This window comes from Mustela nigripes, chromosome 6 (assembly GCF_022355385.1).
Source record: "Mustela nigripes isolate SB6536 chromosome 6, MUSNIG.SB6536, whole genome shotgun sequence".
Classification (NCBI taxonomy): Eukaryota; Metazoa; Chordata; class Mammalia; order Carnivora; family Mustelidae; genus Mustela; species Mustela nigripes.
In genome coordinates, this window is record NC_081562.1 from 13,384,524 (window position 1) to 13,409,467 (window position 24,944).

Here is a 24,944-nt window from a genome sequence, read left to right on the forward strand (position 1 = left end):
ATGCTGACTTCGTACCCGTTCCAGTTTAGCTGCTTTCTGTGTCTCTGTCGCCTAGCGTCTTTAAAGATTTTGGTGAAGAAGCCATAGAGGCAAACAAGCAGCGTCAGTCAGCGGAGTCAGAATAGAAGCCTCGCTTCATCGAGACACTTGGCCATTACAAGTGCCGAAGCCGGTCCTGACGCCCTGTCAGAGCCCAGTGCCTCATAACCGAGGACATTGTCATCCTCCCTCATTGCACTGAAACTACTCTGGGCTATGACAAGTATTTCTGAAAAGTGTTTTATAATGATGGCCAGGCTGTCAGCCGAGATATCTGGTGATGGAAACAATGGGCCCTCGCCAGTCCTGGTGCCCTCTTATCGTTCCTAATTATGTGGCCTTCAAAGAGCTGTCCATTTGTTCCTGCTTTTCTCTGTTGTCAGGGCAGTGCTGTGTCCTTGAGGGCTGGTTTCTGAGTGCCACAGAACTTGAAGCAGAATCATTATCTGGGATTTCCGCTTGGGCCTGTGGGTGTCTGGATAGGTGTGTTTTTCTTGCGTTTCTGGTTCTGGTCCATTCCGGCAGTTGGCTCTGCTATAGCTGAGAAGTTACTGGAACTGGGGTGCGAATTCCTGAGCGGGAGTCTTTGCCTTGTCCGTCACTAGTCGGATGACCTGGAGTAATTCAGCAACCCTCTTAGAGTCTGTGTCATCATTACAAAAATGAGAATTTATAATCTGTTCTTCCCAGTGCAGCTGTGGGAGTGAAACGGGATAGCAGGTGGGAAGCTAACTCTGTACGAGCATCACAGAGCCTTATTCTGGGCATTCCAGCTCCCTAATGCTGCCTGAGAAACACCTACAAGGTCATGGCTTAAAGCAACACCAGTCATTGTATCAGCTCTCATGGTTTCCTTGTGTCAAGAACTTGGGAAGGGATTCCGTGAGCAGTTCTAGTTTGGGGTCCGTCGTACACGAGTCATTAGTTTGCTGCTAGAGCTGAACAGTGAAGGCTGAAGCAGTGGGGACTTGCCCAACTTCCTTGTTGCCTGTCATAGACTCAGAGCCTCTCCATGTCCGTCTCTGCGGCTGGCTTGGACTTCCTTCCAATATGGCCCCCCCCCCCCCCCCCCCGCCCCAGGCAGTTGGCCTCTTCCCTGGCAGCTGAAGACTCAGGACAAGTGTTCCAGTGACCAGGGTAGAACAGAAACAGTTTTTATGCCCTGGCCTCAGCGTCACACAGTGTCACTTCTTCTGATAGTGGAATCGTTTCATTGGGAGAGGCTCAAAGACTCACCCAGTTTCGCAGGAAAAAGCACACACTCCATCTCTCAGTGGGAGGAATGTCAGGGAATTGGTGGATATCCTTGAATTACAACAACCATTGATACTGTTACCGTGGGAGGTCAGGTGAATGGTACTCTTTGAGGCGAGACCACCATTATGGCAGTCTGTCTCTCTTACCCCACGCTTTGAGCTTCATTTCTTGTTCATAATGTAATAGTAATAAAAGTTAACATTTACTCAGCCTTTAAAGTAGATCAGACTCCGTGCTAAAATTTACATAAAATAATTTGCATAAAATATCTCATTCAATCCACACGGCATACTTTCTTCATTTGACACATTAGAAAGCTGCTAAGAAAGTTTCAATAATCATTTCAAAGTCTTATTGCCGTGAAGAAGTGGTGCTTGAATTTAAACCTAAGCTTCTAGAACCTATACTTGGTGGTGCCTGGGTGGCTCAGTCGGTTAAGCATCTGCCTTCAGCTCAGGTCTTGATCCTGAGATCAAGTTCTACATCAGGCTCCTGAGATCGAGTTCTACATCAGGCTCTTTGCTCAGCAAGGAGTCTTCTTCTCCCTCTACCCCTACCCTCTGCTTCTGGCTGTGCATTCTCTCTCACTCTCTCAAGTAAAATTAAAAAAAAAAAAAAAAGAAAGAAAAGAAACGAAAAGAAAAAACAAAGAACCTGTACTTGGAACCATTGCCTTACTACTCTGCGAATTAGAGCACCTGTGACCCACACTCCCGTGAGCTTAGAGCCCCAGTCCTGGTTTGTGCCTGGCAGGTGTCTCATCTCAAAGCCTTCAAGGTTACGGGGCACAGTGGGGTCGTCTTTCACCTTGGGAGGCTACAACAGCTATGTGGGGAGTAGTCATTTCTCAGTAGGTCGAGGCAAGAATGTATCTGTTCTTTTAAAAGAACTTATATTTAGAATTGCCTTTCAGATTGTGAGTGTATTTGTTAACTCAGTGCAGGTGCACTGTTTTGCTGGAGGCATTACGTTTATAAAAGTTGACACCTTGCGCCTTCATTTTCTGGGCCCCGGAAACCACAGTATTTCGAGCTATCGCGTTTACTTCATTTTAGAGAATTTTATGAAATAACTCAGCAGTGGAGGGCTTTGCCTGCCACCTCTCCTATTCACCCAGCTATTGGAAGATACTGTTGCAGCATTTGGATTCATATTTTATTAGCCTCAGAGGTTTTCTTCTGGGCCCCTTCAAGGATATAAATCTGCTGAAGTGTCTTCCCTGAATGTCAGACCCTGGAGTTTGGGAACATTATAGCTCGAAGAAACCTAGCAGGATTTTCCAATGCAGTGATTTTTGGGAACTCTAGCTCCTGTAGTGGTTCCTTAGGCTACCTTCCCTACGCAAGTGTAGCAGTTACTGATTGCTTCATACCAAGGTATCCCCAAAACCCAATGACGTCAAATAACAAGCATTTATGTGTTGTCCAGTTTGAGAAGCAGGAATCTGGAAGCAGCTTCGTTGTACATGTCTGGAGGGCTCTCGTGCAGTTGAGGGTTCGAAGTCTGCTAGGGTGGCTGTCATTGGTAGACTTGATCTGCTTCGGAATGGCACGCTGGCACGGCTGGGACCTCAGGTCCTTCGGATTGCTCGTGTCCTCTCACACTGTCGCAGATCGCTGTCCCCGAGAGAGGGATCCAGCAGAACAAGGCAGAGGTCTCTAGGACCTCACCTGGGATATCATATACTGTGAGTTCTGCCAAGCTCTGTAGGTCATAGAGGCTGACCCCGACACAGTGTTGGAGAGGCTACACCAGGACTGCACACGCAGTCAGGGGTCTGTGGGGACAATCTTGGAGGTGGCTACCATACCATGGCCCTGGCAGAGGGTCCTGTCTCCCACAGCCTCCTGTCTGTGCTTACTCAAAAGGAGTCCTGCCTTGATCTGCTTTCTCTGTCATGCTCTCTTATTACATGTTTTTTTTTTTTTGGAAAATGTGCCATTAACAACAACAATAACAATAATAAATAAAGATGCAACCTTCTCATTGAAAGACGGTGACAATAAAGCAGAACAAAATAAAGGGTCCTTCCTAATTTTGCACAGTTGCTCCCATGACCCAAATAATGACGGATCCCAGTGGCTCATCTCCTCCTTACTGTGTCTTCTCTCTTCTATGGGAGTACAAAGGGAGCATCAGCGTTTGACACATAGGAGGGAGTCCAGCAGCTCTGAAAGTCCTCTTCTCAATCATGAGGGAAAAGACTATCCCAATCCTTACTTGAAGGAGAGTTGGCGTAAGGACAGAAGGAAAGAAACTGATATCTGACTTTCAAGAATATTTAAGGCTGAAAACCTTGAATATAGAGCCTTTGGAATACTATAAACTCTTAAATGAATAGCAATTCTACTGATTGCTGACGCCTGTCTTCTAAGTTCACAGCGCCAGGCTCTAATCCCTTCATGTTAATCATCTTAGGTCATCTGTCCAGCAGACCTTGACATATTTTTACACTCCCCACCCTTTTTTAATAGATGAAGAAACTGAGTTCCCAACAGGTGCTGGTATATCCGGAAAAATGGGAAGTTTGATACGTGAGGGGGAACACCAGGGCACCCGAAACTGAGAGCATATTGTGGAAGTAAGGAAACCTCGGGAGCCGTCCAGTCTGTTCAGAGCATGAGCACCATGGAAGGGGGTCAGGGCGCTGGTGATCACGTCTGCTTTCACTTTTCGTGCAAGTATCTGGTACCAGACACTGCACTTGTCCATGTGTTGCTTCTGGACTCAATCATCGTGAAATTTTGACTAGGGAAGCCTGAGCTGAGCGAGGCCACATAGCTGAAAAATGCGGGTCTACGGTTAGAAATCTCTCTTGTGCTTAATTTTGGTATAGCAAAGCCATGTATCATGAAACTTACTCTCTTAGAAATGCAATGTATGTTTCAGTAGTGATCAGTATGTTCACGTTGCTGTGTGACGGATCTCTAGAATGTTTCCATCTTGAGAAATGAACTGTACCTATGATACAGCGACGCACTCCCATTTTTCCCCTCCCCTCGCCCAGACCCTGGCTACCCCCATTCTACTTCCTGGAAATTCGTCTCTTTTAGATACTTCATAGAAGTGGGATCCAATGGTACTTGTCTTTTGGTGACTAGTTTGTTTCACTTAGCATGATGCCCTCACAGTTCACACTGCAGCGTGACACAGGATTTCCTTACTCCTCCTCCTTCTTCTTCTTCTTCTTTTTTTTTTTTTTTTTTTAGATTTTATTTATTTGCCAGAGAGAGAGAGAGAGAGAGAACACACAAGCAGGGGGAGAGACAGGCAGAGAGAGAAGCCGGCTTCCTGCTGAGCAAGGAGCCTGATGTGGGACTGGATCCCAGGATCCTGGGATCATGACCTGAGCCAAAGGCAGGTGCTTAACGTACGTACCGAGCCATCCGGGTGTCCCGGGATTTCCTTCCTTCTTAAGGCTGATACTATTTCACCATATGTCTGGACCACATTTTGTGTATTCGTTCATCTGACGGTGGACAGCCGGGCTGCTCCCCTGTTGGTGTTGTGCATAATACCGTCACAAGCATGGGTGTGCACACCTCTCACGGAGATCTGCTTTCGGTTCCTTTGGATATGTTCGTCGAAGTTAAGATGGCTGGATTATATGGCATTCCTGTTTTTAATTATTCCGGGGACCACCAGATCCTTTTCCACAGCAGCTGCAGCATTTTACGCTCCCAGCAACAGCGCACAGGGGTGCACTTGCCCCACATCCCCGCCACGGGCTGTAAATCCTAACCCACGTACTACTCTGCTTCCTCTGCCAGGCAGCTCGACTGCAGACAGATCGCCAAGGACTTGGAAAGAAAACATCATGTGGCCATGTCGCACCTTCCACCTTTGCCTCCCTGTCCCATACCACCTCTGGCTTAAGGGTGCTGTGAGGCTTCACACACAGTCTGTGAAGGCAGGTCCTTGAGGCCGGTGCCTAGAGATGCTGGTGGTCTCTTGGCAGTGGCTGCCCCAGGGGAGGTGGCTCTCTGCAGCCAGGATGATTCTGGCACCAGCACAGCACGTACCTCACTGAAGGGCATCTGGGCAGCCTGTCCCAGCATCCGCCGTGCTCAGGGTGGGTTGCAGAAGACTTCTGACTGTTCTCTCTGCTTCCAGCTTCCTTGCTCCCTCCCCACTGCCCCTGCACGTGCACACAGGGATAATCTGTTCTCAGTGGACGGCTCGAGAGGGTCTTCTAAAATATAAGTCGCATCATGCCATTTCTCAGCTCTGAACCCTCAAGTGGCTTCTCTCTTCACACACAGGAGAAGCCCTGTTCTTGCAAAGGGCCTTGAGCTCTAGAAGGTCTGCCTTGCTCCCCAGCTTCCTCCTTGCCAACTCGTTGCTACACAGTCCGGCCTCTTTTGCTCCCCGCTTTTCCCCAGCACCTCCAGGGGAGTCCGGCACAGAGAAGGCACGCCGTCTACACTTGCCAAATGGCCGTGTGTTTTGGCAACATGTGCGGGCTTTTTGGGTTAGGGTCATTCTGTAGGTGGGCGCATGGCACATGCCGTCTATGGTGGGCCGGTATGGGGCTGTGTGCAGACAGTCCACCTGCCCTGAATAGGGGTTCAGCTTCTCCTGATGCACCCTAATGTTGGTCTGCCTGCTGTGGGTACTCTGTTCTTTGTCACACGGGGAAGCGCTAAAGCAGACCAGAAGTATGCAGGGGGACAATGCCGGGTGGTTCATTCGTGGGTTTAGCATTTACTAGGCCTTGACTGTGGAGAAGGTGCTCAAAGTCCATGGCTGCATGGCCCTTCATGCCCTTAGACTGGGCCTGGAGCCCCTGTGGCTCTTCCTGCCCTTCCTTGCTGAGCCCCTGACAGCTTGGCTGCCATTACAGTCAGGAGGTGTCTCCTCTTACCTGTAAATTATTTAAAACTTTTTTTTATAGATTTATTTTTATTTACCTCAGAGTGAGAATGAGCATGAGTGGGGGGAGGGGCAGAGGGAGAGGATCCCAAGCTGACTCTGAGCTGAGCTCAGACACTGGTGTGGGACTCGATCTCACAACCCTGAGATCATGACCTGAGCTGAAACCAGCAATCAGATGCTTAAGCAACTGCCCCATTTTTAATTTTTTAATTGAAATATAATTGATACATCATAGGAGGTGTCTACTTTGGTCTTTCACGGGGTTGAGAGAAGTTTGTCTTTTGGCTCCATGGTTTAGCTCTAGAGGAGAGGGAACTCGAACCCTGGCTTCCCAGGAGACTGTGGATGTCCTGGAGGTTTGCAGGATGATTCTAGGTGGCTCATCAGCTGTACGTTTCTTTCATTTTCCTAGTTCCATGTGTCTTATTGAGACCGGGTAGTACAGGTTTAACAGCAGGACTCTGAATTCAGCTTCTCGATTTGCCATCAACTGGCTGCCACGGGACCTTGGACGAGACCTGTCCCACCCTGTCTCACTCTTCATCTTGAGTTTTGGAAAACCCTGGATATTAGGATTCCGTGCCAGAATCCCACCTGAGCCGTGGTTTCACTTTCCACAGTTATAGTAACCCGTGGTCACCTGTTCTGGAAACAGCTGACCCTCCTCCTGATGAATTGTCAGACCCTGGGGAGCCTGATGCTGTGTCCAAACGCCCGCATCGTTGCCCTCATTGTAGCTCACACCTGGTGAGCACCTCCCGTCATCACAGGAAGGGCGGAGGGAGGTACCGTAAGGTACTGTGAGAGAGACCACCACGTTCACGTAACCGGTTACAGTATGCGGCTATAATTGTTTTATTATGAGTTACTGTTGTTAATCTCTTACGGTGCCTAATTTTATTACTTAAACTTTATCATGGTTGTGCATCTGTAGAAAAAATATATATATAGGTTTCAATAGTGTCCACAGTTTCAAGCATTCTGTGGGGGTCTTGGAAAGTGTCCCCTGTGTACTACTGTGTGTAGAAATTCTATCCTCCTCCTTGTGTAGAGGATTCACCAAGGATCAGAGAGGTTAAGTTACTTGCAAAAGGTCACTCAGCCAGTCAGAGGCAGATCTGCAGCTACCACCCAGGTCTCCTGATTTCCACGGTTTTGTTCTTTGCACAGAAAAAGCCCACATCATGAGTGCTCCTCCGTTGCCTTGTCCTCACCCTGAGAGAATCATGAATTTCAGGACCTAGGGACAGTGATGGGTGCTGTCTCTTGTTCTTTTATACGAGTGCATGAGCTTTTATGCAGTCCACTGGAGAGGCACTGAAAACAGATTCTTGGAACACCTCCCATACTCTCAGTGTGACCACGGCTAACGTCTGGTTGAGTGTGTGTTTGACATTCTTCAGAGCACTTAGCTAGAGCATCTGTTCTCAAAGGGTGGTCCCTGGACAGCAGCATCGGCATCCCTTGGACGTCAGCAGTCCTTAGGCCCCCATGTCGAACCCCAAGATCAGAAACTTGGGGAAAGAGTCCCCACTGCCCTCACCACCACCCCTCACACTGTCTGAACAAGCCGTCCAGGGATCGTGGTGCACGTGGAGTTTGAGAGCCACTTCTCACCACCTTGAGGACGAGTGGTGTTAAGTCCCTGTTGTGTAGGTGAGGGAGTTCAAGCTCAGTGGTGTTGAACAACTTCCCCGTGTGCTGTTTAGGCATCTGGCAAGTGGCATCTGTCCATCAGGGGCGCCTCCTTGCACTGACTTGTGTGATGTGCACAGTGACCCAGTGCGGTGCCCATTTTTATCTCCATTTTACAGATACGGCCAGGAAGCCCAGGGACACGAGTAATGCTCCAAGGTCACACAGTCGTAGCTTAGCTTTGATGTTGCAGCTCAAACCACATCTCTTTACTCCAGTGGGGTTTTCCCCACCAAGCCACCCCTGCCCCACCTCTGTCCCCTGGCCCTCTGCTTCTCCCCAGCCACCCGTCCTCTGGGAGGCCAGCCTCCCCCACACAGAGGTCTCCCGCTGTCCCGCCAGTGTGGGCTGACTTTTTACAGCAGATACTGGTGCTGAAATGGGTCTCCCCTCTCTCTCCTTGCCGGCAGTTGCCCCGACAGGAGATGCTCGCACTCAGCGGTGCCCCGGACAGCATCCTGCAGGGAATCCCGGGCCCTCTGTGTCCTGCTTCTCCTGGTGTTGCTGGGGCAATGCAGCTGGGCGCGGTACTGATTCCTTCTGCCAGGCTCATGCCTGGCCTGCCACCCCTTAGTTTCTTCTGGATTTCTTTTGGGACATTTTTTCCCCTGCATCCCTGTTTGAGAAACCAACCCCATGGAGACTTTTTTCTTGTGTCTTGGGATGGGGGCAAGGGGTGCAGAACACAGAGAATGTTCTTTTCCTGGTTCTGTTGAAGGCTGACAAGCAGAGAGCTATGAATCCCAGCAGGCCCTGACTGTCAGGAGTGACGATGGCCCTGGCTGAGTCACTGGAATGCCCTCTCCTCCCAGAAGCTCTCCGGCATCCTTTTGGTCCCGGTGGCACAGTGTGAGTGGGGGACGAGCAGGTAAGATCATCACCCGTGTCCGAGCTTTGGGCAAGTGTGGCATCTACCTAAGATATAAGGAGGAATTCTTGATGAGTGGCCAGTGGTCACTGAATCTGACGCTCAGACCCTTCACTCTGAGGAGAGGAATGTTCCAGTCGTTGGGACCATCAGCCGGTCATCTTTAAGTCACTACATCGAAACACTTGAAACCTGGACTTCGTAGCTGCCAAACCAAGTTATCGTGGTGAGAGCATATTTGTGACTTGCTTTCAAGGGAGCGTCCATGCCTGTCCCCTGTCCCCTCTTCACTCCGAACCCAGCCCCCGTCCCATTCTTGTCATTCACTCCCGTCCCCACAGAAGTTGGGACCCTCCAGAACTCCCCAAAGAGCATGTTCATGGCGCTCGGATTTTCTGCCTTCCTGGGGAAGCGGGCTTTGCTGCTACGGCTCCCCATGATGGATTTATTCGTGGTGGCGAAGTGTGTTGGACGAAACTAAAGAGACTGGAAATTTATGTAGAGGGTTGAAGAATGTGCGCGCTCGTGCTTATGTTTAATGGGACCATTTTCAAAAGCCCCTGAACCCTGAAGCCAAGACAGCATTTGATATCTCGTGTTTAAATATTTGTGCTTCCAGAGAGCCTGATTCAGCTTTTATCCATTCTCGTCCCCTTCCTGGCTGTGTCTCCTCGTGCAGGCGTCTTCCTTTTCATTTCTTTCGTGACTGAAACGGTGACAGTTGCATTACACGTTACGGTGTTTCATCCTGAGTCTTTGGGAGAGCATATCCAGAGATAAGCCGTGGTGTCCTCGTTTTGCAGGTGGAGAAATTGAGATATGCACAGTATGGTCTAATTTTATGTGAGATGAGGTCGGGTTGGGAGCTTGTGGGTCTCAGTTTCCCCGTACCCCCTCTTGCTTCTCTCTGAAAGCGGAATTTCCTCATGACAGCCCTGTGAGCTTTGGGGCAGGATAATTCTCTGTTGTGGTGGCCACCTTGTGCCTCGTAGGGGGTCGGCAGCAGCCCTGCCTCTGCCTGCCCCCAGGAGTGACCACCGGAAAGGACTCCAGACTTTATCGGATGTTCTGGGCAGGGCAGCGGGGGTCACGTTTGTCTCGAATGGAGAAGCTTAGATCCTGGTCATCAGAGACGGAGAGTTAATTGGTCTGAGGTGGGGTTGGGGCATAGGGTGTAGTTTAAAGATCTTTCAGGTGTTTCTGGTGTACTAGAAGGGTAAGGAATCTCTGTTCTCGAGGTCGAATCCCATCGGCCTGAGCCTGAGTTAACTCCTGGGTGATGTGGTGGGTGGGGTGGGGAAGAAGGCCTGAGAACCAGAGGTCATTGTCCTGAGAGCCTGCAGAGGAGGGACGAGGATACCAGAACTTCATTTTTCTTCCTTCCACCGGCTCCCCTGGCCTCTTTTTTTTTTCCCCCCACTTTTTACTTTAAAGTAATTCTAGACTCCTAGGAAGTTTCAAAAGCAGTGCACAGTCAACAGAACTGAGTTTGGAACTAGCTGATTAGAGTGATGGAGGTTCCAGAAGCTGTGTCCTGGGAGCAAGGGCTGTGAGTGGTTTCATTAAGTGTAGGCTGCTGGAGGGAACGTGCTTGTCCTGCCGTCCTGCCAGGACAGAGCAGGCTGGGGTGGGTGTTAGGAAGCCGATTTCAACTCAGGGAAGGCTGCGCTTCCGTCAAAGATACTCCCAGAGGCATGAACCCTTCATTCATGAACTCATTCATGGACTTCATCCCAGCACTGTTCTGGGAGGCTAGATGACTTTCTGTATGGGACGGCCTAGAGCTGGGGTTCTCAATCTTTGTCAGATTGCTGAAGCTTGGAGCGTAGCCCAGCCCGAGGGAGCCAGCCCTGCCTGGTAGCCTTGAGCACACCCTTAAAGAGATAAGTGACTTCGTGTCCTGTAATTCACGGTGCAGCCCACTGGGGTGCCAAGGAACCCTGTTTGGGAAGCTCAGTTCTAGAGACCGTCTCTGTTGTGATTGGAAGGCAGTGGGCCCAGCGCCGCATTCTGCTCTTGGTGTTACCCGCTCTGTACTCCATGACCTCCTGCAGGACGTGTTCTGGCCCTTGGGTTACTTTCCGTCCCCTCCTGCCACCACTTTCCCAGGTCGCCTGGGGCTGAAGGGCGGAGCCAGGGTTCATGTCCGGAGCCTGTGCTCTTGACTGCTCAGAGGAGGTGGGCCATAAGGTTCCCTTCCATTCTGCCAGACTTCACTTCTTGGGATGGTGTCCCAGCTGGGGCCCTTGTTACAGACGCTCCCTGGTCTCAGCCCAGCCAGGTGCCCCTACCCTGAGACGTCTGGCGAGAACCTTTCTAGCTTCAAGCGATTGCTTGTCAGTCTAAGATCCCTGACTGTCAGTTTTTCCTTTCGGGATGTATTTCTTTCCTCTCTCTTGTCACCATTTGTCACTGTCTCCCAGAGTGGGGGTCGGGGACTCACTGTTTGCCTGTTTGAGCCGATCGCCCTTTCTCTCGTCCTCAAAATGTAATTGCAAAGAGCCTTAATGGTTTCCAAGTGATGAAAGCCCCATAAACCGATTAAAAAGGCCTTAATAAAACCGTCTCAAGTTATTTTCCGCAGCTGCAAACTATGTCCTTTGGTTTCTAACGACCCCCCAAGAGATCGGGGTGATTTTTCTTTTCCACGTGGTCTGAAGCACGAGGAAGGGCCTCTTCCATCTGTCTGACCGCCTGCCCTGTGTTCTTTGCTTTTCAGACAATCCACGTTGCGATCGTCTGTGCCGGGTATAACGCCAGCCGCGATGTCGTCACCTTGGTCAAGTCCGTCCTGTTCCACAGGTAAGCGCAGCCGTGGTGCTCCGTGGGCTGGTGCAGAAGGCTTGGGCGCACGTCTTGTGTGTGACTCGTGCATGTGACCGCGGCCTGTAGGCCCCCTCAGGGGTAGTGAGGTGCAGAAGAACAACATTTCTCATCAGTCATCAAAGCTGCTGTGAAAGTGTGATTTTTGTCTGAAACCTGGCAGAGAATTTTGTGTTAATAATGTTTAACAGCAACAATGAGGTGCTGTCGCATGTTGTTGAGGATTGTAGGTCTTAGACCTAACGGGAGCTTCAGGGACGCTGCAGATTTGAGGCTTCCATTCCTTTGCTGGCCTTCCCTTGCCTGGCGGTCACCAGACCTCTCTGTGTCCACACCCCTGTGGACAGGTTGTGTGATGGACTGAATGTGTCCCCCTAAAATTGATATGTTGCAGCCCTCGCCCCAGTAACTCAGAATGTGAATTGTATTTGGAGGTTGGCCTTTAAAGAGGTAATTCAATCAAATTGGGGCATTACAAATACACTGTAGTCCTGTGTGACTGGTGTCCTGATACAGAGAGGGCATTGGGACACAGCCTTACACAGAGGACACGGGGAGAAGACGCCCACCTCCAAGCCCAGGAGCGGGGGCCTCAGGAGACCCCATCCCTGCCGGCACCTGATGTCAGACTTCAAACCACCAGAACCATAGAAACTAAGTTTCTGTAGTTTCTGCATGGTAGTCTGTTAGGACAGCTGTAGCAAACTCTAAAGGTTGCTTACTCTAGTCCATCGTAGCCCGTCCCACATCTGGGCATTTCTAACCATCAGAAAGTCCTGCCTTATATGAAGCCGAAATTTTCCAACCCGTAGCTGATGTCTGTGGGTCCTAGTGGGTCCCCATGGAGACAGCCCTGCAAAGGATGGGTTCCTCCTCCACCTGGAAGTGATTCTGCCTCTCCCAAGTCATCTCTTACCCAAGTTAAACTCCTGTCATTTGCTTCTGCTTTTTGACAGGAACTTTCTTCTGTGTTTTCACTGTTCAGCTTGATTGATATCTAGACCTATTGGTGTATCCAGAATTGAGTTTGTAGTTCTAGCCAGTGTCTTTGGCTCTTTTCTAACATTCTTACCAAGGGTTTAGATGAAGCTTATCCATGGCTGTAGCCAAGATCCAGGAAGTCCTGAGCAGTAGAAACAGTGGTGAAAAGCTCTTAGAGCTCAATGAAACAAAGACCAATGTGCATTTACTGACGGTTGGTTCTGCTTTCTCTCCCAGACCCCACCACCCAGCCCCTCTGTGATGCACTTGCAGGTTCTCCCTCTCATATTGTTAATTCCATCCCTTTGTCTTTACCCCTGTTGTACCTGGCACCGGGGGTCTGCGCGTTCTCTCTCCTCCTCTTCCTTCTAGTCCCCACAGACCTGGCCTCTAAGGCCAGGTGATATTTCAGAAAGGCACATCTGATGTCTTCAAACTTTTCACTGGCTTCTTGTCATAGAGGGGAGAGAATCGAGCTTCTTGTCCACGGGACACAGACCATCGGGACCTGCTGTCATTCTCAGCATGCTTGCTCTCTCTTCCCCTTGCTGGGACTTGGCTCTCCAGCAACACTGACCTGCTTCTAGCTTCCACTGTCTCCTGGGTGTGCCCCGCCCGTTTCCCCGGTGCTGCTCTGTTTGTCCCTTGTCTCCCTCCTCCCTCCTCTTACCCAACTTCGCAAACTTCTTATCCTTTTAACAGAAGGCCCACCTGTACCTGAAAGTCTGGGCTAGGGCTCCCCTTCTCCCAGCCCATAATGCCCTGCAGCTTTCTATCACGGCACTTAGTACATTGTCTTTTATTTATTCACATTTGTGTGTTTAGTAGAATATGGGAGTTGTGGGGACAGAAACCATTCCTTATGTTTCTATATTCTCCATATCTTAGGGATGGACTTCACAAGTGTCCGATGCCCAGTCAATGTTTATTTGTTTAACTAGTGAATCTGGAAAGCACCATTAATCAATAACCTGAAGATATATTTATTCCACCAGTTAACTAATAGATATGCGTCAGACCTGGTGCCACACTCATGCCACTCTATACTGAGTGACTTTCAGCAGGTCCTTTTAACCCTTCAGACGTTAGTTCTTAGGTTATTTAACTTTTGCTGTGAATCTATACACCCCAGAATTTAGTAGGTTGAGGACAAGATTTATTCACTCCATTGTTTGTACTGAACTCATCCGGGCCGGTCTTTTCCGGGTGCCCTGCTGTGCTGATAGTCAACAAGCAGATCCGCTCCCCACCCAGGAGTGGAGGGATTCCCTGCCTCCACCCCTCAAACCCAGAGTGGGGAAAGGAGAGAAATGAGTAATCACCAAGTCACAGAACAGTGTCAGCTAGTGGTAGGGGCTGTCCGTTCCCTCCTCTTAGCTCTGTGTGGTTGGCATCGGGATTCCAGCTGCAGGTCGCAGGAGGGGATGGAAACACTGAATAAAGAATGACTAAGCGGGGCTCAACCTCATCTTCTGATTTAAAGTGAGAGGCTCTTTGTCTACCGCCATCGCCCCTGTGCTGTTTTTAAGACTCCTTGTACGGGTTCTTGCAGCCTTCATGTAATGCTTGAAACCAGGCGTTTTGTCTGCGAACACTGAATTAGATGAGTGGTTCTCAACCTTTTTTGTGTTTATTTCTTGCCACCACTAAAGAACTCTGATCCCTCCTTGACTTGCTGGGGGTGGAGGAATGCCCCCTTTTTAGAAAAGAGTATTTGCATGATTACAGATAGTCACTTGTGCTATTTTCCATTATAGCAAATTTTAAAGCCATAAAAACATTCGGGTGTTGTTGGGCATAAATAGTATCACTGTTGCTTTTAGCTACAAATCAAATAATTTCAGTAGTTGCTGAAACCCTAAGGAATCCCATGGAGCATAAACTTTTACTCCTACAGTCACTGTGTAGCACAAAGATGTTACATTTAAAGAGTAGTAGTAGATTTATAATTGGCCGCTGATGGCATATCCACACTTTCGTGGAGGCACTGGGGAGTTGAGAAGAAAGCAGATTCTTAGTATGCATTCGGAAAATTCTGCATGCCCCGTCAGGGACTACTTGATCTTGGTCCATGTGACCAGTTCAGTCCCTCCCATCCTTGAAATTCGACAGATGACCATGTCTGTGAATTGATGTGCTGGTGATCCTGACTTGAGATATCAAGACAAAAGGACTTTTGAAAGACTTTTCGCTCAGAAAGTCTGTCTATAAATAGCTTCATTGGTTTCGAAGCACATTACGGGGATTAACCAATATGTGATTATAAAATGCTTTGGCAAATGAAGTACCTTTCTAAGGCTAATAATAATAGAATAATAGTGGTAGGGTGCTTCTTTTGGCTTTCACTGTCAATTACAGCAATTAGATTTATTTTCCAGACAAGATTTTCAGCAACTTTTCATTTAAGGCTTGCTTTGTTACATCCAATCCTTTTTACTTCTGCAGTATACCTGGTGACAGTGGGCATGCTCTAGTTTAAAAGATCGTAAAAGAACGATACCCAGGTGCTCTTAACATACTCCTACCAGAACTGGAAATTGCCATAATCTTTTGGGAAAGAGATTTAATGGTGTCAATGCCCAAGACCTTGACCCTGTATGACTACTTCAGGGACTCTGTCCTTGAAGGATAATCCAGACTATCAGAAATGCTTTTATGACACACTGTTTATCATCCTAAAAATTTGAATAATACTTAGAAAACAGTAAGGCTAAGTAGTGGAACAGCCTTTTTTTTTTTTTTTTAAGATTTTATTTATTTATTTGACAGAGATCACAAACAGACAGAGAGGCAGGCAGAGAGAGACAGAGAGAGAGGAGGAAGCAGGCTCCCTGCTGAGCAGAGCCCGATGCAGGGCTTGACCCCAGCACCCTGGGATCATGACCTGAGCCAAAGGCAGAGGCTTTAAACCACTGAACCACCCAGGCACCCCGGAACAGCCTTTTGTAGTAAGCCATGTTCTTGGTTTGTATGTCTGAATGCGGACAAATTATATTTTCTATTTTACGATGTAAGGGACAACATAGTTGAAAACACATGCATGACATTATCCCACTATGTAAGCACAGACCATGTGAACACGGTCAAAATACCAGTGGCAGAAAAACTGGCAGAGACCGTATTTAGAAATGGAGTTCTTTGTGTTGTGTGGGGAGAAGGAGAAATAAAGGTGAACTTGTTTCTGTCTCCTCGTGACGTGTGTTTTTGGTCATCTCATTACACAAGCTCTGCGATGAAGGAAAAGGGTAGGTGAGAAAAACTAAATACAAAAATACATGTGAACGAGGGTTTACGTCATAGAAAATAGCACAGTATAGGCCTGTGTGCCCTCTATGGAAGAATGTTTAAAAAAAAATTGGGGGGGCATAACTCCAACTCCCAATAGCAAATCAACTGGGAAGCATAGTTCCTCTTCAAGGAAACGGAGCTTTTTTAGTGAACAGAGGAAAAAATAAAATTACTTAGCAGCTAGGTGTTTACCTCCTAGGCAGGAAGGTGGGCCAGCTTGTAAAAATTTAATATTTGTTTGCGAGGATGATCATCTTATTCTCACATTCCGCAGCCCTGTTGGCAGGAGGAAGCTGGGTGATTTGCCTTACTTTGCACATCAAGCAGCTGGGTTTTTTGATTGTCTGTTTTTTTAAACTTCACTTTTGCCCCTGAAGAACACGGAGGATAAAACAGCGTATTTGTGCCTAGCATCTGCCTCTAATTGTGTTATTGCTTATTCAGGCTTCAACTTATTGAAGAAGCTGTTTCTAGATTGTGATGGGAAGAACCTAGGATTTGAATAAAACAGACAAACAGAGATAGGCTCTGTACTTTCTAGAGCTTTGGTTTGTGCCCTAACCTCTCTGTCCCCTAACCTCTGACTGTCATCAGAGATAATCTGTGTGAGACATTTCTCTGTTTTGTGTATTGAACAAATACGAACCTAGCTGTCTATTCTAAGTGTTTTTCAGATATTAATGCATTTCAGATATTAATGCATTTCATGCTTCCATGACTCCATGAGGTGAGAACTATAATTATCCCCATTTTACAGACAATGAAGCTGAGAATCCATGGATTAAGTCGTAGCTCAGGGCTGCAGAGAGGATGCTAGAGCTGGCTTTGTATCCAGTCTAACTTCAGAGTCTGAGCTCTCCATTGTAAAAAGTTACTATTTTGGGCGCCTGGGTGGCTCAGTGGGTTAAGCCTCTGCCTTCGGCTCAGGTTTTGATCTTGGGGTCCTGGGATCTCTCTGCTCAGCAGGGAGCCTGCTTCCCCCCCCCCCCTCTCTGCCTACTTGTGATCTCTGTCAAATAAATAAATAAAATCTTTAAAAAATTTTTTTTAAAAATCTTAAAAAAAAAGTCACTATTTTGAGTATCATTATTATTTTTTCTATTTTGAATCATCGTTTTGGGTGACCCAGTAGAGAACTGGTATCATTACTGGGATTTCTGTCATAATCCCTTCACCAGAGTGTGTATTTTTGAGGTGCTGAGCATGAAGTAAATAGTGGTTTTAAAGGCTTGGGAGGGGTTGGCTCTGTCGGTTGAGCCTCCGACTCTTGATCTCACCTCTGGTCTTGATCTTAGCTCTGTGAAGTGGGTAAGTTCATTAGTGTGATTGTGGTGATTAATTCACAGTATAAACATATATAGATATATCCCCTTAAATGTTTATAATATATTTAATGTATACCTTAAATTTATACAGTTTTTGGCAATTACACCTCAGTAAAGTTAGGGAAAAGCGAAGGTGCCGTGGGCATGTGATGTCTTTGAACAGGTAAGGAGGGCATCTATGCGATTTGGTCCTGCAGGTACATAAGACCAAAGACAACTGTTCTGTGTCGTTCAGATACCAGCGTCCCGTAGGCCATCGTGTTTGATCTTCATCCCAGTCTGGTACAGTACATGCCCTTATCCCCACAAATGGATGAGGAAACTGAGGCTCACAGAGGTTCAATAGCTTGTTCAAGGTCACAGGGGAGTCCTTGATACTCCTGGGATTCTAACCTTGGCTCTCTCAAAGCCTGGAGGCCTTTTGATTGATTGATTGATTGATTTTTGAAAGCTGCTCTGTTCTTCCCCCATGGAAAGCTTTTCTGCTGTGATACTCACTTGTCCTTGAATCTTCTCACATTATCGGTGCCACTTGTCTTCCCTCAAACCAAGAGCTCACACCAAAAAACCCTCCTTCTGGCCGCTGTGTATTTCTGCAGTGAGTTCTATTAAATCTCTAAGTGTAACAGATTCACTGAGCATTGGAGGTGCTGTCACAGCCTCTTTCTTTTTCTAAAATTGCAGTTCCATTGTAAACTTAATAATTAAGGATTATTTCAGCTCAGATGTCCCTGTATATTTTAATAAAAGCAGACCCTGGATTGCCCTGTAGGGGCTGTGGCACATTCCTGACAAGATAAGAACGGAAAAGCAGGGAGAAAGCTGGGGTTTAATCATCTTTGCTCTCTGTATTACCATATTTATTGCATCCCAACCTGGAACAGGGGAGCAGTTAAGGAAACCAGAGGCAGCAGGAGCATCGCTCATTATGAGCAAAGTCTGCAGGCTCTTCCGAAGATAAAACATGCACTTGCTTCTTTCTTTGTTGTCAAAGTGTGATCTGGTCTGAATATAGACCAGACTTAATGTCTGTATTGTTCAGACCCCGGCAGGCTACGGGGCACCTGTTGTATATGAAGGTGTGCTGGCCCGCTCACGTAGAAGCCTTTTCTCTTGGGCTTAAAGCTGCGCTCCCAAAATGCATATAATTGGTGACTGGTATAAAAGACCATTTTAGGTGTTGTACAGAAATAAAATTAAATAACATCAAATCCTGTATCGAGAAAATTATCTTTTTTTTTTTTTCCCCGTGAACAAGAAGAAATTCTGAAGATGTTTTTATCCCTCCCCTGGTGCGGTTCAGTTGGTGTAAATATGTCCGTAACATCTGTCTCTCACCTGCTAATCTCCCTGTGAACAGAAGAGAATAGGTGGGAAGCTCTTGGCCTTTGGCTGATTTTGGAATCATTAAAACTATTTCTTACCTTCCCGAGCGAGGAAGTGATTTTAAAAAGACGACTCAGAAGTCACACATGGAGGATGAAATAGCCTCGCAGTTAGCTCTGAGTTCTGAGCTAGAGGACGTTTTCTCAAACGCGGGCCTGGTAGGATGTCCTTTCACATGTGGGCACAGTCAGGCTCTTTTCTGTCCTTATTAGTGGGGTTTCCCTTCCAGTAGAAGCCAGCCTTGACGGCAGCCGGCCTTCCCAACGTGGCGGACCATTCGCTGTACAGCGCAGCTCCCCAGGCAACGGAGCCCAGAAACCCCTGAGCACACCGGGTCTCTTCCATCCCCCAAACTCACAGGCCACTTCCCAGCTCCAGCAAATGAGTGAGCATTGGAATTTAATTCACATTCTGTAACAATCACTCTTCACATGTGTGCAGTCTGTTGGTTTTTAGTATTTGCGGACTTGCCCAACCCTCACAGCTCCCTGATATTAGACCGTTTTCATCACCTCACTAAGAACCCCGTTGTATCCATGAGGAGTCGCTCCCCATTTCTCCCTTCTTCCATCCTCTGGCAGCCTCCTTCATCTTTCTGTTCCTCTAGATTTGATTATTCAGGACATTTCATATAATGGAGTCTTACACAGTTTAGTCTTTCGTGATGGCTTCTTTCGCCGGGCACCATGTTTTCAAGGTCCGTCCGCTTCATGGCAGGTGGTGGTGTTTCATTTATTCGTGTCACCGGTAATACTCCAGCGTCTGGCTTGACTGCGTTTTGTTTATCCACTCATCATGTGGTGGTCACTGGGGTTGTTTCCATTTCTTGGCAGTTACGGATAATGCTCCTGTGAAGGTTTGGGAGCAAGCTTTGCTGTCCGACTAGGAATGGGACTCCCGAGGAGCTCAACAGTGGTGACTTTTTTTACGCTCAATTTTGGAAGAAACCCCCAGGACCAGTTTCCAAAAGTGGCTACATCATCTTTCAATTGCACAAGTAGCAAGCAAGGGCTCCAGTCTCCCCACATCCTCACCAACACTTGTTGTCGTCTTAGTTTAGCCACTTCAGTGGCTGTGAAGTGCTCCTTTGTGGTTCTGATTGGCCTTTCCTCATGCCTGATGTTGCTGATCGTCTTTTCTTGTACTTACTGGCCGTCTGTATATCCTCTTTGAGAAATGCCTGTTCAAATCCTTTGCTTAGTATTTTTTTTTTAAAGATTTATTATTTTTAGAGTAAGAACTGTGCGACTGGGGGAAGAGAACCATCAAGTAGACTCCATTGAGCGTGGAGCCCAATGTGGGGCTCGATTTCATGATCTGTGAGATCATGACATGAGCTGAAGCCAAAAGTCGGATGCTTAACTGACTGAGCCACCCAGGCGCCCCGCCTTTGCCCAGTTTTTAATTAGCTTACTTGTCTTTTTATTGTTTGAGATGTAAAAGATCTTTATGTATTAAGGTTACAGTTCCCTTATCAAATAAATCCTTTGCAAATATTTTCTCCAATTCTGAGGTTATCTTTTCTGTTTTCTTGATGGTATCCTTTGAAACATAAATGTTTTTAATTTTGATGGAAACCAGTTTATATTTTCTTTTATGGTTTGTGCTTTGGGCTTTGTGCCTAAGAGACATCGCCAACCCAACGCTAAAAGTTTTACTCCCACATTTTACCAAAGTGCCTTTACTCGTAACACCGGGTAACTATGTTAGACAGGATATTAACTTGTCATATAATTATTAACTTGTCTGTTTATTTATTCTTTCAATAAATAATTACTGGGTGGTTATATCTACAAAGGACTAGTGAAATCTGGGGATAAGTTTATTCAAAAAACACGATTCCAGTGCTAAGACTCCTTCAAGCAGGGAACAGAGACGTGAATTGTCAGTAGACGATAGCATCCCACAGTGTTTTGAGCCTGGAAATCTGTGGGAGGCACAGGTAAGGGCATGTGACCCAGCGCAATGGCTTCCTCAATGCCATGGTGTCTAAATTGACCAGGGAAGACTAGACACAGTTAGCAAGGCAATGTGAAGGTGGTCCTGCTCCGGAGAGAGACAGCACACACACAAGCCTGCAGGAAAACTTGATTAATCTCTGACATTGCACCCATGGTTAGGCACTGGCCAAGCACTGGGGTTGTAGAGAGAGAAAACAAGAGGACAGGTACATTGTTAAAGTAGAGAATCTCTGCCCTACACAGGTCACATTCTAGGAGTGGGCAGGAGATAGACCTTGAGATGAATTATAGAGATTACCAATACTAAGAAGTGCTAAGAAGAACCAAACAGGGCAGCGCCGTGGGGGAGCCATAGGGAGGGCACTTTGCGTGGAGCGGCCATGAAGGGCCTCCCTGAGGAAGTGGCCCTTTATTCCTCAGGAAGGAGAGGAATTTGGTCACATGCAGGTCTGGGGGAGAGAATGTTGGAGTGCAGGTTGGCTGGAGGAGGGAGGAGGAAGACATGAGTTTGGAGAGGTGGACAGGGTGAGATTATCAAAGATCCTGTTAGCTCCATGAAGGAGGCTGGACTTTACCCATCATATATTGAGCAGGGGATTGTGTGATCATTTTGGAGGGAGTTCAGGGCTCACAGGACAGGATCTGTTGGCGGAAGCCAGCTCAGAGACAGGGGGAGAAGGGGTAAATATATTCATGAGGTCTCACCAGAGAGCAGATACACTCATTGTGCTAACATTTATTAAGTCCATATTCCTTGTGGATCACCGTTCCAAGTGCTTCATACATTTTAACTCAATCTGATTGTAACAACCCCCTTTTTGCAGATTCTGAAACTGAGACTCCAGAACTACCATGCTTGCCCTATGTCATATCGTTAGTTCATTGACAAACAAGAGAAGCAGCAGCCAGGCAATTTGGCTTCAGAGACCTGTTTGTACTCACCAGACTAAGCAGCCTCTCAGGGCAGGGGATTAATTAGCTGGGGAGGGAGCCCTGGTCATGCTCCTGTTTCTAGCTTGTGAGGCTGGACAAACGGTGTGCCCTTAACCTTGGCAGGGAATTCGGGAGGACAGACATGTGTTCGGGCCCCTATTTATCATGCCTGGGGTGGTTTTGGGGGGCTGGGCTACACCAGCAGATGACAGACCAATGTCTATCCCCATGGCATTTACATTCTTGAGGAGAGACAGGTTACTAAGCAGCCCCACACATTCTTAGTCAACCTGGGGTTAGAAGAGTTGTAAGTAGGTCCTCTTGATTCTCAGTGGCCCATGGGCACGAGGCTACAACCATCCCATTGGTGGTTGGATTTCTAGATCAAAACTTGAGGGGAACATTCTGGCTTACACAGAAACTTGAAGCAAAGTAGCCTGGGCAGTGTTTTCCAGTGCTTTTGTTGTGGGCCCGAGAGGGGCCATTGACAGGACCCACCTTCTCATGGTGATGCCCAAAGTGGAGGTTAGCAGAGCTGTTCTGGATATTCTGCCTCACGGCAGTGAGATCAAGCTGCAGTGGGTTGTTGAGACTGTCCATGAAGTGGCAGGGTCTTAGTGGTCCCCTGTGCCGGGGGTCTGGTGTGTCCGCTGATCGAGCGTTTTCCTATTCTTCTGATGAGGCACACGGACTCCTTTGACAAAGCAAACAGCTTAGTTTTTCCTTAGAGATGAGCTAAGCGTTTCTCTGGATGCCCCATTCTGGAGAGATGCTTGAAATAGACCAGAGCAAGGGCTTGTAAGGGGAAAGCCTCACACACATGCCGGCAGCATCCTCCTCCGTGGGCCTTTTCCTCTTTCCATGCTGGTCCATCTTCTGCTCTGTAGTTAGATGAACGTCCCAAATTACAACTTTGATCTCCTTCCTGCTCAGCACCCAAATCTCATCTGGCTCTCTTTTTCTTAGTTAATGAAAGTCATGCATCTTAAGAAGTCACTCACTCTGGCCTTGCCTGCTATTAGGACTTTGACTTTTTATTTTTATTTTCCTGATTCCTGGCATGCAGTAGGTGTCCAATAAATGTACCTGTATGATCCACCCAAAGAACACTGCCGTTCTTCTTAGACATGCTGTGTACTTTCCTGCCTCTGTTCCTTCCCTTCTTCCGTCACATCCTGCACGATGCCTTCCTCCATCTTCCCATCTCCTCTCATCCAAGGGTCTGGTTTAATTGCCACATAGTATGTGCAGACATCCTAGACTCTGCACTGTCGAGAAGCCACCTCTTGCACCCCTGTAACTTTGTGCATGTCCTTGCAGAGCCGTCCTGTACAGTTGTGCAGGTTGTTCACCATCCAACTGTAGGGGTGCCCTTCACTTACTGTCCATATCAGTCTGTTTAGATGGCTCTCCGGGAGGTGTGCCATTCCCAAACTTTGCAGTCACGTGAGGTGGCCCAGTGTTAGGGCACACCCATGTTCCAGTGTTTGTGTAATTATTTGCATTCTCTCCGTGTTTCTGCCAGATTGATAGCTGCACCGAGAGAGGAAAGTGCCAGTTCCTGCGTCACCTAAACCCCCCTCATGCCTCTGATATACTTACTTACTGCTTCATAGCTCTTTGTTGCATATTTCTTCATTCAACTCTTTTTTTTTTTTTTTTTGGTTTATGGATGGAGGAACTAATTGAAATTACTTCATTTGAAGCGTGATGCAAAGCAGTTAAGAAAATCACAGTTTCCTAAGTTAGCACTGACAGTGGTTATCCTGGTCTGCTCGGGCTGCTATAACAAAATACCTCAAGTGGGGGGCCTCATAGACCACAGAAACTTACTCCTCACAGTCCTGGAGATTGGGAAGTCTGGGATCATGACATCAGCGTGGTCTGATGGTGGGGGGAGAGGAGGGACTGCTTTCTGGTGACAGACTGCCAGCTTCTCTCTGGGTCCTTCTATGATGGAGGGAGGGTGGGAGCTTTCTAGAGAAAAGAGCCTTTTTTCTAAGGACACCGATCCCTTTCAGGAGGCTTCCACCCTCACGATCTAATCACTTCCCAAAGGCCCCACTTCCTGATACCATCACCTGAGGGGTTAGGATTTGACCTATGAATTTGAGTGGGGGCAGGGCACAGACGCTCAGACCACACCGTGGGTGGTTCCCATACATTAAAATCCTACACACCAGGCACTTCATGTTGTATCACGGAATCCTTACCGTGCAGTACTGTTTACCTCCTGTTAATGTTCCTGATCTGAAGATCAACAAATTGAGGTCTCAGAAGATGAATGAGCTGCTTGTGGTCACACGGTTAGTAGTTACTCAGCCAGGGCTCCGACCCAGACGTTCTGAAGCAGCGAGCCCCTGCTCTGCCCCACTGAGGCAGAGAACGGTGACGTTAGTGGGGGCCTAGAAGGAGAGGCTTTGGTCTCCTTTTCCTGTTGCACAAGTGTTTCTTGAGCACCTGTTACATGCCAGGCTCTCTTCTGGGCACCAGGGATGGAGATGAGAACATGGTTTCTGTCCTCAGAGACCTCACAGTAGAGGCAAGGAGCCGCGTGTTTGAAAACGTGTCATGGTATCATGCTACAAATGGTAGGCAGGTGTGGGGGCGCCTGGGTAGCTCAGTGTCGGACTCTTGATCTCAGCTCAGGTTGTGAGTTCAAGGCCCACACTGAGCTCCAGGCTTGGTGTGGAGCCTACTTTAAAAGAGAGAGAGAGAGAGAGAGAAAAGAAAGGGTATTCATGTTTTTCATAGGAGGTGCCAAGTTAGCAGGAAAAAGGGGCCAGGATGAGCTCAAAGAAGGTGCCTGGGAGGAGCTAACTTGAGAAGGGAAGTCTGAAGAGGAACAGGAACCATGCGAACTCTAGGCTGGGTGGTGAGTATCCTCTGGAGAGCACGCACACGGGAAGACCGAGACAGGCGCACAGCGTGATCGTGTTGGAATATACATAGCTTGGTCTGTTTGGTATTGTCACTCTGTGTCTAAAATTATGCATTCCTCCATTGTGGATATGCAAACTGGCAGTTATAAAGACTTTCCTTGGTCCATTCTCGATGCATAAGACTCCACTGTGGCTCCTGTGGGGGGTGGGGAGGCTTGGTGGTGTCAATTCCGGGCCAGAGGCCAGTGACTCTGACCAGCTGCCTTTCACTAACCCTTCAGGTAAGTCACTGGCTGATTAGTACACGACCACTAATCGTCACTCAGGCCAACCAGTAGCTTCTTACAGGGAGGCTTCTAATAGGGCTTCCAAGGAACCTGTGCCCCTTCCCTTGAATAGAGATAGCTTAATGGGGGAATTTGCAGTGTTCAGCCATTGGGTCCCATGGAGAAATTCTGCAGTCCTGACTGTGTCTTCTATTTATTGATCCTGTTTCTCAGCCTTGAGCACCTGTCATGTGTATGGTGGGTTAGCCTTGAATGCTGATTGCCTTTAGGTCTAGACTCATCCACTCAGCTCCACCTGGCTTTGCCACCCTCACCTTAAACTTGGTGCTTCCAATCCCAAACCC

General features: G+C 47.8%; 1 protein-coding gene across 6 annotated transcripts in view; it reads left to right on the plus strand.

Moving 5' to 3' along the window:
* The window catches only part of LARGE1 (LARGE xylosyl- and glucuronyltransferase 1), a 524,421-nt gene that overhangs the window by 235,036 nt on the left and 264,441 nt on the right, over positions 1 to 24,944 (plus strand). For all 6 annotated transcript variants that reach the window (XM_059402154.1, XM_059402152.1, XM_059402156.1 and 3 more), the window contains one exon: positions 11,454 to 11,536. In XM_059402154.1, the coding sequence (XP_059258137.1) occupies positions 11,454 to 11,536 (83 nt within the window). The remainder of the gene's footprint in view (positions 1 to 11,453; positions 11,537 to 24,944) is intronic.